The 15,302-nt window shown below is 32.5% G+C and overlaps 1 protein-coding gene across 9 annotated transcripts in view; it reads left to right on the top strand.

Annotated features, from left to right (window-relative positions):
* The window catches only part of LOC120327286 (spectrin alpha chain, non-erythrocytic 1-like), a 44,897-nt gene that overhangs the window by 20,590 nt on the left and 9,005 nt on the right, over positions 1-15,302 (top strand). For 2 of the 9 annotated variants that reach the window (XM_078112159.1, XM_039393740.2), the window contains exons 24-42: positions 213-347; positions 1,510-1,539; positions 2,816-2,854; positions 4,453-4,500; positions 5,473-5,564; positions 6,474-6,561; positions 6,912-7,250; positions 7,693-7,841; positions 8,451-8,575; positions 9,378-9,558; positions 9,935-10,097; positions 10,593-10,610; positions 11,549-11,680; positions 12,181-12,318; positions 12,870-13,087; positions 13,547-13,654; positions 13,931-14,060; positions 14,503-14,654; positions 15,002-15,191. In XM_078112159.1, the coding sequence (XP_077968285.1) occupies positions 213-347; positions 1,510-1,539; positions 2,816-2,854; positions 4,453-4,500; positions 5,473-5,564; positions 6,474-6,561; positions 6,912-7,250; positions 7,693-7,841; positions 8,451-8,575; positions 9,378-9,558; positions 9,935-10,097; positions 10,593-10,610; positions 11,549-11,680; positions 12,181-12,318; positions 12,870-13,087; positions 13,547-13,654; positions 13,931-14,060; positions 14,503-14,654; positions 15,002-15,191 (2,475 nt within the window). The remainder of the gene's footprint in view (positions 1-212; positions 348-1,509; positions 1,540-2,815; positions 2,855-4,452; positions 4,501-5,472; positions 5,565-6,473; positions 6,562-6,911; positions 7,251-7,692; positions 7,842-8,450; positions 8,576-9,377; positions 9,559-9,934; positions 10,098-10,592; positions 10,611-11,548; positions 11,681-12,180; positions 12,319-12,869; positions 13,088-13,546; positions 13,655-13,930; positions 14,061-14,502; positions 14,655-15,001; positions 15,192-15,302) is intronic. The other 7 variants (XM_078112162.1, XM_078112158.1, XM_078112160.1 and 4 more) reach the window with 6 other exon arrangements.

Here is a 15,302-nt window from a genome sequence, read left to right as displayed (position 1 = left end):
TACTGTTACTTTTTGTCTGCTTTTGTTATAATGGACCTGTATGCATTGGGAGCAAGCAAGAAAGGATCAAAAAATCCATATTAAGTGAATCAAAGTTTATGTTTTTACTACCCAGTATTCGTTGGAACTCAATATATCAAAATTTGTGACATCTGTTTGTCATTATATGCCATTTATAATTTTTTGAATTATTTTTTCATTCTTTTGTACAGGAATTGAAAGCGAAAGAGAAAAGAATGGAAGAACTGAATGCAGAAGCTCGTCAATTAGAACAAGATAGTTCTTCATCTTCTGAAGATGAGGATGAAAGTAATGATCCTGATAAAATTGTCGCTACAAAAGTCAAGGTTTGTATACAATGAATTATTGTTCAATAATTACAAAGTCAAATTTGTGATTGTATTTTCTTTTTTGGTATTAAAACTCATCAAGCAGAAACAAGCTCCTATGATAATGTACTCATTCAATCCATAAATAACTGCACCATTTCTTTTATTTTGTTCAAATATTTGACAAAAACAATGAAATTGTTTTGTTAGCATATCTGTATTATTAACCATTCTAATTTGCTTTATTTTTTTTTCAATTTTTTTTTGTTGCACCAGAACTAACTTTTAAATTCTTCATCATAGATTATTTTTAGTTGCATTATTTGCATTCATTCTTTTCAAACTCGATTATCTAACCTTATTTCCAAATATTACGTTTATAGTCAAGTCCCTGTTTGCAATAAATAACTTAGGGATCGTAAAGCATCATATTGACAAGGTAAAGCAGCATTTCAAGAAGATTAATTATTTTTTTTAAGTTAAGTAGGTGTGCTTGATCTGTAATCTTACAAATTTGAAGTCTTTCACAACCGTAGTCCTTCCAATCTTTTATATGTGTCGTTTTCGCACCTGCATTGGTCTCCAGCTTTGCCTGCCCAGTTTTTTACATCTTGGATGAGGTGATGTGCATCAGACTTAAACCGAAAATGCCAGCATTGAACCCAGTGGTTCTCAATCGGTGGGGCGCGCCCCACAAAGTGGGCATGGGAGTTTTTTGAGGGGACAAGAAGTTAATTAAAAATAAAAATATTTTTTGGATTTGATCTTGCCAGCTTTGTTTGGATATTTTCATTTCTTTATTTTGGATATTTATGTTCCAACCACATATTTTTACTGTGTTTTTTAAAGTCTTACTATTTGTAACTTATTGTTAGCTAGATATTTTTGAGGTGGGGCGTGACACATGGCAAATTCTAAAAGGGCGTGGCCTAAAAAGTTCGGGAACCACTGGTAACCACTAGGTCAACGCGACCCAACATTGTCGAACGTTCTTTAAATATTATTAACTAAAACTGAGTATCATTTTATAAATCACATAAATTAATCTGATAATGAAATATTTTTTAAAAATTTGTTTGTTTGTTTTAGCATAGCATTTTTATAAACCAATTTGTAGTATTAATAATGTAGCTATAGTTGATTAACTCTAGTGGTTATTGTATTTAATTCTCATTTGAAGGGATTGCATTCAGCTAGATCTGGACTACAGGTTTGTAATATTGTTGCTTGGTATAACATGGCACATTGTAATCGATGAGTTGTCAGAAAACCATATGCATGATAATATGACTCAAATGTTGATTGATAATACCATAGGTCAGGGCTACTCAACTGGATGACTGCGGTCCGACCCCGGACTTTTAGAGTATTTGATGAGGACCGCATCTGCTACTTTATTTTGGAGCATTGGTTTAATCAAGTTTGTGTTCAATGAATTTTATTAAATAACTTTGATTTATAGTTTTGGAGGTTTTTATTATCATTCTCTCATATCTGCACTTGCTATATACAAAATGAACTGACGCTGTAATCAATAATACGAACAGTAATATATTGCGCGATAAGGAATCTTTTGCGGTTCGAATTTTTCACAGCATCTCAGTATTCCACGAATCTTTAACCTTGAAGTTAAAGACATTGAAATATATTTAGGCGCAATATATTTACTAGACCCCAGTAGTTTTTCAGTTTTGTGTACGGACCTTTGATAAAAATAGTTGAGTAGTCCTGCCATATGCTAATAACAAACTCTACAGGAAAGTGATACTATCGCTGGTCTTTTTGTCTTCTGTGCCAAATCTTGAGATTTATTGCCTTTTTAACATGGTTTGCTATTAAAACTAAGTAAGAACTTCTTTGAATAACTTGCTATGTGTCAGAGGATTCTGCTTTATAATTTGATTTGGTAATAATATCCCATCGTTTGGTTTAAATCAGAAAATCCTGTATAAAAATTCATGTTTTTGTTGAAAAAAATTCCAAAATTCATTTATACAGTACAGTCATCATTTGGCATTCTCAGGAGTTTTTTTTTTAACATGTTCAATTTCTTCGCTGCTTTACCGAATGTATTTCTGCTGTGTTATGAATTCAAGCAATAATCCTGTACCATTACATCATCACATTGCTCTGCATGCAAACTTTTCATATTGACATTGTTGCGCGCCATTAATAACATGCTGAATGTATGGATATTGCGAACTGCAACCATCGTGAATATTTGTAATTATTATTTATTTACATCATTCAACAATGAAAAAGATATTGTTGTAATATCCTCAACCATATTGAAATAGCATGACAGGTTAAGGAAATTTCAATGAATCTTAATCTCTAGTCGAATTTAAGGATTTTAAGGAGCAATTTTGCAGAAAACTCAATAATTATACCAAATTTTCCAATGTTTGACTTAGACATTACTTATTCAGATATATCGAACTTTTGTAAAATGTCTTTTTGTTATTATTTCTGCTAACATGGGATAGGAAGTGAGTAGTACAACCAATGTACACTCCAGATGGAAGGTAAGAAAAAAAGAGATGCAAGAAAATTAAACAACCATTTATAATTGTTGCACAGGGTGATTAGACCAGGTGTAGACAAATGTTTATTAAAGTATAAATTTACAAGAGAAAAAAATTATTTTGTAGAAAATAGCATTATAAAGATAAATGATAGAATTCATTGGTATTTTTCGATATATCTTTCCTTTGCCTTCACTACTCTCCTTGATCTGTTTGAAACTTGACTGCACAGGGCACGTATGGTTTCTTCTGAAATTTTGTCCCAACAAGTCCTCAATCTATGCTTTAGAGCAGTTGTTTTCAACCTGAGGTACGCGCACCACTAATGGTATGCAAGTAGCTTGAAATTATTGCAACAATTGACTTTTGTATTTGCTGAACAGCGTTTATAGCGCTACCAATCCTTGTCTTTAGAGTTCGCCCTCGTCCGTTACTGTCCACTAAAAACGTAATACGCCTGTTTTCGTCGTTTTGCGTTCTACGTCACAATGCGTCTGCTTTAATAAATCAGCGAAAAAGTGAGCGTTCGTGATAGCGACTAGCACTGATCAATGTGTAGTCTATTCATCCAAGGTTTCAGATAATTTAGTGATTATGATAAGATGTATTGTGACGTAACGCGCAAAATAGCAAAAACATGCCCGCTTCGTTTGAGGTAGACAGTAACGAGCGAGATCGATAAAGACAAGAACTGGTAGCGCTATAAACTTCTTTTAGCGAATACCAAAGTTAATTGTTGCAATAATTCAAGCTGCTTTCGTACCACTTGAAAAGCTTCCGTTTATCACTCACTAATGGTGCGGATAACTCAGATTGAGAACACCTGCTCTCAGGCATATTTGATGACTTGTTTGGACAAAATTGCAGAAGAAAACTTTCGTGCCTCGTGCTGTAAAGTTTCAATCAGATCGAGGCGTGTAGTGAAGGCAAAGGGAGGATATATCGAAAAATAACCACGAATTCTAATATTTATCTTTATTCTTTATACTGCTATTTTCTGCAAAATTTATTTTTTTCTCTCGCACGTTTATATCGTAAATATTTTAATAAACATTTGTCTACAACTGGTCTGATCACCCTGTAAAAGGTCTTGATGTAGAAATGTTTGCCAAATAATATATAAATAAAAGGAATTGGTTGGTCCATATCGCACATGTGATTTTATATAATTTTGGCCAGTCTTCCACTCAATCCATAAGTGTTTACGACCATCAGTTGCTAGTGACTTTATCATTTAAATATTTGCTGTATTATCTACAGTTTTCATTATCCTAGTCCGTGTTCCATGCAAACAAAAAGCCAGGTATAATGAGTTTCGGAATTCTATGTTGAAAGAATGACTATGGCCGGCTACCCTGATTTAAGTGGATCAATATCAAATATTATTTCAGACAAATTATTTGTAACTTCATTTTAACTCCCGAAATATAACTGACCAGGTTTACTTATGAGTAACTTATTTAACTTTTAAAGACCTGGAATAAGTATTCAATACAAAAAATTTTGTCTGTGATAATTGTGTGTGAATGAATACCTTAACATTTATTGTAACGTTGTTCACAAACATATCTTTTACAAATTTCAATGCATTTCTGAAGACAACAAAAACAGTGGTATGTGTAACAAGACGATTGATATTTATCAAGGTATTGTTATAATAAAGAATCATTTCTTAAATTTGTGTGATATGCATCAGACTTATATTTATGTTCTGCCAATATGCACTTTTACTTTCCTGTATTTTTAAATGATTTTTTTTTTTTGAATAATTTTTTATTTTTTTTACTATTACTATATTCAACAGTTTAAAATTAAATGATATCCTGGAATGTCCAGTATCATAAAATTGTATATAAAAATACTTTTTCCGTATGATAAAATTTGAATAGACTTGAATTAATATCTGCAACAGGATCAAACATTTTTAGGTCCTATGCATTAATGCACTAGGTCAGCTGTTATGCTCGCAAGAAGCAAAATTTGCTTTATATGCCTGATATCATTGAACAGGGGAGCTTGATTGTATAGTTTTTAATATCTAGCATGAATGCACTTGCAGCACTGATATTGTTCATGAGAATTCCTTTTGAGCGTAATAGTCTTCTGTTGGTGATTTTTATGCATTTTACAGAATGAAGGAACTTTGCCCATAATCTACCGAAAACAAAATTGTAACCAAAATTGTGTATTTTCTAAAAAATAAACATCTTGCACAGTGTAATTATTATATATGTTGGATTCTATGAAATGCAGTTAATGAAACTTAATATTTTAAAATTAAATCGATTTATCACCATGATGAAATAGCTTGAATATTCGGTTGTATACATAATACCAACATTAGTAGCCCATTGTCTCAAAGTAGGCATTGTTCTAACATAGCTAGGATAATTTCACCCATGTAGAATTTCCCCCATGAAATACCATTAACCTTAACCATCATTGGCTCTTTGGGAGTGATTTTTCTAGTTGCATTTTTTAAAACACTGTTTTAGCATTATATACAGTGGTGACATTTCTGGAAAAACAGCCATCCAATTAAGAGTCTTGCTAAAGGATATTAGTGAAGCTTCACAGCATAAAAAAATCCCATTCCTGATTTACATGATTGCTTTCAGGACTTGAATGAACAATGGGCTGCACTGCATGATCTAGTTACCCAGAGAAATGAAAGCCTGGGATCAGCTCATCAGGTTCAAAGATTTTTCAGGTGAGTGTAGTAGCTCTGAAAATTTCTACAATTTCATATGAGGATTGCTTGAAATATTAATCAAATAAATATGGTATATTTGGATACTATAATACTAAGAAAGTGTCATGGCTCATGGGATAAGCTTCACTTTAAATTGTCAAGGGACTTTATGGGAATCATGGACCAAGTTCAGTAGTGTACTATAGAAAGTGGAAAGACTAATTATGTGACCTTTCACCTGCTGCCAGTTTAATCGGGATAGCTATTAGCTAACTAGGGCGATCAACCTATAACAGCGGTCACCAAACTTTTTTGAAGAAGGGCCAGGTATGACTCAAACTGTTTTGAAGCGAGCCACACAAATATTTTTGTCAATGCAATACAATGAAATTAATTCACAAAAGTTGGGAAATTCATTTAATTTAATCAACAATATAAATTCTACATTTCTGAAGTCTTGAATATTAAATTCTATCTCAGAATATAGATCATGAACATCCTAGCAAAACAAATATACAAGATTTCTGGACAACTATCCTGAGGTTAGCTGTTAGCAAAGACAGTGACAAAAGTGTCTTAGCGGATGCGAAAGGGTCTATTATTACGTCACTTCGCATCTTGCTGATTGACCAATGTTATGAAATAAACAAGTCGATACTCGGGGAAACATCCCTTGAAAAAAATTTTGCCATTTTTGTGATATTGTGGGCCAGATGAAAGAACTCCGTATCTGACCCGTGGGCCGTAGTTTGGTGCCTCTGATCTATAAGATGCATGATTGTGTGTATTTGATATTGGAAGAGGACGTAACCGACCAATGAATGGTTCTGTGAACCATCGTGTGACGATGAAAAGTATAAGATATTTCTACATTTCTTATTATGTATTTGAAATGTGAAAAATTTAAAAATTGTCAAATTTCTTCAGAGATGCTGATGAGACAAAGGAATGGATCGATGAAAAAAGTCAGGCATTGGATAATGATAATCTTGGAACTGATTTACCTACTGTACAGGTCAGTAAAACTGGAAATTTTATAATCAATCAGGAATATTGTTTTCAGGGCAAATTACATCGTTTTGCTAACACCGGTTGTGCTTCATTTATTATCAACGGGGGCATTGCATATTGGCTACTATTAACTAGTTTTTGGTTTGTTCATGATTTTTTTGTGTTTTATATTAAAACTGAAATATTCGAGGGTATTTAAGTGTCTGCATGTAGTTTTTCTTAGTAATAGGTTTATTCCGAAGTCCGAATTTTTTTTTATGCATACTTGTCAAATCGTCAAATCAAACGATCAAATTTTTTGCATTGTTTTGTCATTTGTAATAAATTTAACAACTATTTTTTTCATTTTTTTAGGCTCTTCAACGTAAACATGATGGTTTGGAACGTGATCTTGCTGCACTTGGAGACCGAGTACATTCTCTGGATACTGATGCTTCACGGTTGGTCGAGCAACATCCCGACCAGATGGAACCGATTCAGAGTAAACGCAGCGAAATCAATCAAGCGTGGAATGATCTTATCTCAAAAGCAGATAAACGAAAACATGCCTTGTCTGATTCTTATGATCTGCAACGGTTCTTGGCTGACCGAAGAGAATTACAGCGATGGTTGCGTCATATGCATGTACTTGTGTCATCAGATGAAGTTGCAGATGACATGGCTGCTGCTGAAGCTTTGCTGGAAAGACACCAAGTATGTTGTTGGTACTTAAGGAATTAATTTTATGTGACTTTGTGGGTTTTGATCCAGTGGGAGAAGGGCTCTGTCATCATAAAGAAAGAGGCCCTGTTTGCCATATGATTATGTCAGCACTAAGAAAATTCCCTTCATGGAATATTTCAGCCAGACAAAATTCGACCCAAAATTTCATTAAGAACCTTCTTTGGGAGGTATATTTTTGAACATTGGTTATGTCCACTTTGCTATTTTTTCCCCGACTTATATAATTAATTATAAACTGTGGCTTTTTCAATCATTCTATATAAAATATTTTCAATTGCAAAAAAAAAATGGCATGATAGTGGAAGCCAAAATAAATTTAATACAAGCATCAACATGCATCCTTTGAAGACAGAAAATTCGTGGCTATTTGCATAACTTAATAAGTTGTCTCAATCTTATCTGATTTTTGTAGGAGCATAGAGCTGAAATGGACGCCAGAGCCCCAGCATTCCATGCACTTGAACGCCAGGCAGATGCGTTAGTTCGAGCTGAACATTATGCAGCGAAAGATGTTGATGCTGCAGTACAAGAGACATCAAGAGATAGAGAGGAATTGGAAAAGTGAGTTTACTGTTGAATGATTTCAAATACAAATAATGATTCCAGCAATCTAAAAAACTCAGAAATAGCAAAAATCATACAATAGTGCTCCAGTCAAGTTTATTTTTTGTGTCCAGCAAACTTCGAAGGGATTGAAATGTAAAATAATGTATATGAAATGACAAAAAATATAATATGTGATTGGGGAAACTGTATTCTTGTTTTCTAAAGGTCTATAAAATTTGAAAACCTTATGTTTTATAATTTTATCGGTATTAATACAATATATCTAAATGAAATTTGTTTCTTTCTTAATTATTCGAGCTCTGATTCTTTGATTTATTTACACAAAATATAGGGTGTTCATATGTCTTAAAATTGTTTGAAAATACAAAGGATATTTATCGATACCATAATTATTTTGGCCCTCACAGATGTATGAAATGATACAAAAATACTTGAACAATTACTGAATAAAAAACAACAAACCTGGTTAAGATATATTGAGAACTGATTTCATAACAAAATTGCAATTGTAAAGGGATTTTATGGACACCCTGTATGTTTCACTCTCTTCATTTTATAGTCTTACTATTATGAACTCTAAAAAAAATTTCCATGATATTACAGAGCATGGGCTGCTCGTCGTATTTTACTGGAACAATGTTCACAGTTCCATTCCTTCTTGCGAGATTGTGACAATGCTGAAAATTGGATGCAAGCTAGAGAAGCTTTCCTGGCCAGTGAGGAAGCAGGTACGATAATATATTTTATATTTTTAAATCATTGCCCAATTGTTTTGTCAAAATGAAAGCCTTTCCAATAACTTGGTTCTGTTCTGTGGCCAAGTGGCTGTTCATAACAACAGAGTGACTCTAGTATTTTCAATGAAATTATTCATACTCGCTAACCGCCAGTGAGACTTAGCTCTGTGATTTGACTTCATACTCAAACTTGACTCGTGATTGGGATGACCAACACTGCATACAATTATTCATCTGTTTTATAACTTTAATCAATAAGTTCCGTTTTCTTCAAAATTTGCAGTGACATTCTCTTTTTTAGCTGGTGCTGCCTGCAATAAATAAGTTAATATATCATTAGAAACATCAATATTTTACTATTTCGAATACATTTTGAGAAATATTTTGAAATAGGAAATATGGTAGACATAGAGACGAAGATATTAAAGGTCATTGTTTTCTCGTTTCTGATAGTTCAAAGTCCATAATTTTTATATAAAAATATTTTGAATTATTCCTAAATTCAAAAATTTACTATATCAAATATAATCAATTTTGAATGTTTTCGATTTGTTTTGGACATATCTGGTATCAGACAATGCAATTCAGTGTGAAAGTTTCTTCCGATAGTGGTCTGTCCACAGATTAACTTTACTCAAAGCGTAATAGATTGCATTGCTCTTCCTAATGAATATTCGTAATGTAATAAATAAACCATCATTTAAAATACAGCACCACTACATTTGAGGTTGCAAACAACTCATAAAAAATGTAGTGATGTTGTATTTTAAAATTTCCAAATTATCATTTCAAGGAGATTCATTAGATTCTGTGGAATCTCTCATAAAGAAACATGAAGATTTTGATCGAGCTATCGGACTACAAGAAGAAAAGATGAAAGCTCTTCAAGGTTCTGCTGAAAAGCTACAAGAACAAGATCCTCCACATTATGCTAATGATGCAATCAAACAAAAAGCAGATGAAGTGCAGGACAGGTAACTTTCGTTGTCCTGTTAGAGATTTTTCAACTAAAATAAAATTACTAAATTTTAAAATTACACTGATATTATGGATTTTAATATGCGATTTGATATATTATGTAATAGAACAATGTACAGATTTTTCCAGTATCCTCACTCCGAAATGACCAATTATTATGGGTCCTGAACCTGGATTGCTTAGATGTGAACTGACCTGATCTATTAGTTATTTTCCTGTTTCACGTTGAGAGATTATGACCTTGTTTTAAACAAACAAGCGTAAAAAGCAAACAGCTATAGTCTGATTTTTCTAAATTCTTTCAATGTTGTAATTTATAATTAAATTTTACATTCTAGTTTTGTAAATGAACAGCAACTTTGTTATTCTCAGATGGCAAAAATTGAAGGCTGCTCTTATTGAGAAGAGATCACGTCTCGGAGAAACCCAAACCTTACAACAATTCAGTAGAGATGCTGATGAGTTGGAAGCATGGATGGCTGAAAAATTACAAACGGCCACAGATGATAGTTACAAAGATCCAACCAATATACAGGTATAGTAATAGTGATCAGGGTCTTCTGTTATAAAATCCAAATATTGACTAAACAATGTGTGAGAATTTCAGTGAAATATTTTTATTTTCCAGTAATTAAAATTCTTTGTTGTTTTAATGAGTCAATTTGGATTTCAAAGTAATAAATCATTTTCAAGTGTGACTGTTACTAATCTATTGTGTTTTTTTGATTGAAATAATTTTTGGTTTGATAATGGGAATTGTTGATTGGATTAATTTGGCCCGAGACTTCAAGATTTATATGATTTAACAGAAGCTTCAAAAAAGAAAAATAATCAAAAATAGGATTTATTGGTAAAGTTAAAACATATTCGAATACTGTGATTTGGTGTTTTGCTGAGAATGTTTGGCCATGTGGCCATGTTCTATTTTGAAAATCATATCAAAATTATTGGAGACTGTTGAAGAAATTCTTCGATTTTGTGAAATGTTCGTTTTAAATATTTCTTATACTTACCAATTATTAATTCACAGGGGTCGTCAACTGATTGGGTAGGTTTTATACAAAATGGCATTGTGATTTGATTTCCAATAAATCAAGAGTATAATTTGTTATTATTTTATAGCTATGCAATCACATAAATATGAAATCTTTAATTATTCCTTCTCGTTCCTTTTTTTAATTTCTGCAATGAGTTTTAATTTGAACGTAAATGTACAACAATATACTTAATCTAACAGTACACTTCCAAAGAGAATAAAAATATGCGAAGTTATACTTCATATCTGTATAGTTTTGATATATATGCGCATAATCTTTAGGCAAATTGTCTTCAAAAAATATAGTGCAAAATAGTTAGTTATGCCTGCCAAATTTAGTTGTGCAGTTAGCAGTTTGTTTTACTTGTACATTATTTTAGCCATATAGATTTTATTGTAAATTGCAATCAGGCTATTATTGTAAATTTTCATTTTGTAGGAAAATCAGTTTTAAAGTATCTGTTAGTCTCATGCTCTATTTCTCTGATATGTTCATATTTACATCATTTTGGCAGAATTATGTTGCTGACAATTGAAAAATATATTTAATGTAAAAACGAAAAACATAACATCAAGTATCTTTACATTACTAAAACTTTCCAATTGGGATCGACGAATTTTTGTCTTCCTACATGATTTAATTCAAATTGTACAGTTTTAGTCTATAACAGGATTGACTAGATTGTACTTAGCAAGAAAATATTTTCTTCACGTGTGAGGTTGTGATAATGTTAGTGAATAATGTCCAAGTTGGCAAAGCTTTAACATTGAAAACTGTTTAATTTCTACTTGTTATTAGGTTTTATGTCAGTAAATCTCACACACTTTGCAGTTCCAAAAACTCCAATTCGCTAATTTTCATTGTTGAATGCACCCTGTTGTGTCTACTCCAGATTGCAATTAAACTAACTCCTACTACTGAGTATCACCATTGTATGTTACAATTTTAGAGCAAACATCAAAAACATCAAGCTTTTGAGGCTGAATTAGATGCCAATGAAGATAGAGTTTCATCAGTAATAAACGTTGGAAGACAACTTATCGATTCACACCAATGTGCTGGCTCTGAAGATGCTGTTCAGGTACTTGTTTTGTTTGTTCTTAACTAACTGAACTATATACCGTACAAGATTCAATTGTATGCAATCCACCAGATAGGGAGAAAAGTCATAAAAAATGTGAAAAATCAGCCTTTTTTGAATATTTTATATACTTTTATGTTATTGTAATCTTATAAGGCAGTGTTTGGGGAATTTAGTCATCGACTCAACTTACGACATTGTCTCAACTTGACTTTGTCAAGTTTGCGGCTTTACCTTTATTTTTCGAATGTATGATTTCTCCTGTATTCGTATTCTATCGAGAGTTATATTTGATTCGTTGAATACAGGCACATGTATTCAATACCTATGTTATTGTAATCTTATAAGGCAGTGTTTGGGGGATTTAGTCATGGACTCAACTTACGACATTGTCTCAACTTGACTTTGTCAAGTTTGCGGCTTTACTTATATTTTTCGAATGTATGATTTCTCCTGTATTCGTATTCTATCGAGAGTTATATTTGATTCGTTGAATACAGGCACGAATTGAATCTCTTGCTGAGCAATGGGACTATCTTCGTGAAAAATCTGCAGAGAAAGCTCTCAAGCTGAAAGAAGCAAATCAACAGCAAAATTTTATAACGGCTGTTAAAAACATTGAATTCTGGATGTCAGAGGTATGCGGAATCTGTTCATTTCATTCTATATAATTTCGTTTCTGTTGCAAATTTATTTTTGCAATTCTTGTATTTTTGCAAATCCTCTTACATGCTATGTTAGCAGCCTTTTATCTTTGAGAAAAGATGTGTTAAGTTTTGAATATTATGTGGATGAATTGTAATGAAGTTCGGGGAATAATAAAACTGCTGTGTTCCATGAGTTCTGTTTGAAAGACATCACTGTTGTTTCTAGTTGTGAAAATGGAGACTGGCCCATTATGTCCTGTCACTGCTGCTCGGTTATAACTTACATCATGTAAGTCAATATGGGATGAAAAAAACTTGCTAACTAATCATGTGGACAAGGATAATAGGCTCCAAAACACAATTATGCTTCTTATCGCGAATAGACACATATACATACAACTAAAAAAATATTGGGAAGCAAAAATTCAAATTCGACTATCATCCCCTCTTACTCATAATACGTGAATAGTAAATAATTGCTAGTTCCACATATGCATTCATTCTTGATGGACACATTTTTCAAATGAATTTGGACACTCTAGGTTGAGGCTGTTTTGGCTTCTGAAGATGTCGGTAGAGATGTTCCTTCTGTTAAAAATCTTCTCTCTAAACAACAACTGGTTGAGGCCGATGTTGCAGCTCATGAAGATCGTGTCAAGGAACTCACCGCACAGGCCGATGCATTACTTGCAAACGCTAAAACATCAGATGCTTTGGATCCGTCGACTGTAGAAGCCAAGAAAAATGAGATAAATGACAGGTTTGACGTTTCTCTATTTTGATTATATGGAATTTCTGTGACTTGATTGTACTGTTAGTTCTAATCAATTCCTCAAGAGCTTTTATAAAGAAAATATACTCAAATTTGCAAGTAGCCACCGAAAAAGATCTTCAGAAATATCTATGTTTCCAGCAATTGTATCCTGTCAAAATAAACTTCAACCAATGTTGAAGTAATTGAACTTATATTTATATCACTGAATCAGAAAAGAAGACAAGGTTTGACATTACGACTGACTATAGTTGCCGGTTTAGTTCACTTGTGAGTTGTAACAATAGGTCATCAGTACTTTTAGTGTGTTCACCGCAAGCATGTACCTGAAGCTGAGCTTAGTAGATGTTATCTAAAGTAAATGAATGATGATATTCATAACTATGATTAATACAAAGCAAGTTTTTGATGATTTATAGATTAATACAGAATTTATTTCTCTTTCAGATTTGCCAATATCAAAGAGTTAGCTCGTGCAAGACGTGCAAAACTTCAAGAATCTCAACGTGTTCATCAGTTTTTCAGAGATGTTGCTGATGAAGAGGCATGGATCAAGTATGTTGTTTAGGATTGATGGTTATATATGTCTTCTGATACTCAAGTCTAGGTTATTTCGTATTTGTTGATGAAGTTATTAAAAGGAAGGTTTACTGAAGAGTAATTGTGAATTCGTTGCCTATTTCACACCTATTTTTAAAATGATATGAAGCATGCTAAATAGTCAAAATGTAAGCAAATCATTTGAAAGGAAAGAATGACATACAAAATTTATTCTGCATTCATTTATTTTTTGGGTTGGAAAAAATAATTTCTGATTTGTGTATATCACAGTGAAAAGAAATTACTAGTCGGAAGTGAAGATTGTGGCAGAGATCTGATTAGTGTAAATAACCTGAGGAAACGCCACAAACGTATCGAGGCAGATATTGTGACACACGAAGCTAATATTGAGCGATTGAGGGTAATTATTTTTTTATTTGAATGTAATTTATTTTGAATAAATTATTTCACTGTAACTATGCTAGTTAGATACTACTAGCTATGATGTGATTGTGCATTTATATGGTAATTCTAACGAATTTAAGAATAACATTAAAAATGAATTTTGAATAATAACACTAAGTATTTATCAAACTGTAACATATTGCATATTGTCTCTAGATAAAATGGATAGCAATTCTGATTTATACTAAAGTTGAGAAATAAAATTTATTTACGGTATATTTGCATTAAATTATTCCCCAAAATATATTAAAATTTATTTAACAGAGTCATTCTGTCAGCTTATACAAATTTTATTCACCAGTGAATGTAATAATATATATATATATATTTAAATGATAATACAATGAGGCTTTCTAACTGTGACTACTTTGAAGCAAAATTTTTAATACATTTTATAGGAAACTGGTGAACAGCTGGCAAAAGATATTGATCCTCATGATGAGATTGAAAAAAGAGTTGAAGATTTGAATGAAAATTGGGACAAATTGAAAGAACTGGCTGGCCATAGAAGAACCAGGCTAGAACAAGCTCGTGCTTTTCAACAATTCCGGTTAGTTTGCTATATATACGGAATTTTATTATATTATGTTACAGTATAATTTTTAATACTATCTCTTTCTAAAAGAATCCACTTAAAAGTAGAAAGTTACGGAGACCTGTATTATTCCCCAGTTTGTCACAGTTGTTTGTGAGATTGTCGACTTGTTCGATGACTCAACTGAAATCGGTAAATCTGATATAGACAAACCATAGCACCAAAACCAAGTGGTGGTCAATACTGAACAGTGAAGGGCATAATCTGTTTCGATTCAACTTATCTCTGACCTTCCAGTTTTCTTGTTATTCATGCTTCAATACTTTCAAGATCATGTTTCAACATTGAATTTTTTAACGCAGTACTGATTCTGATGAAGAGACAAGTTGGATGAATGAAAAACTTGGTGTCTTGGCTTCACCGGAGTCTCCTGCTACACTTGCAGCTGCACAAAGCTTGTTGAAAAAACATGAAGCATTGGAAACTGATTTTGCTGTTCATCAGGATCGTATTGCTGATGTGAAAAAACAAGGACTTCAATTGATTGAACAGGTCAGGATCTTCAATTGTTTATTTACTGGAAGATGACTAAGACCAGGAATTTCAGCTTAAATGTTTTCACCATTAACCAGACAAAATTGACATTTAACTGATAAAACGCCA

Source organism: Styela clava, chromosome 4 (assembly GCF_964204865.1).
Source record: "Styela clava chromosome 4, kaStyClav1.hap1.2, whole genome shotgun sequence".
In the NCBI taxonomy this organism is placed as follows: Eukaryota; Metazoa; Chordata; class Ascidiacea; order Stolidobranchia; family Styelidae; genus Styela; species Styela clava.
The sequence above is the reverse complement of the archived record's forward strand: the minus strand, read 5'-3'. Positions and strand labels throughout refer to the sequence as shown.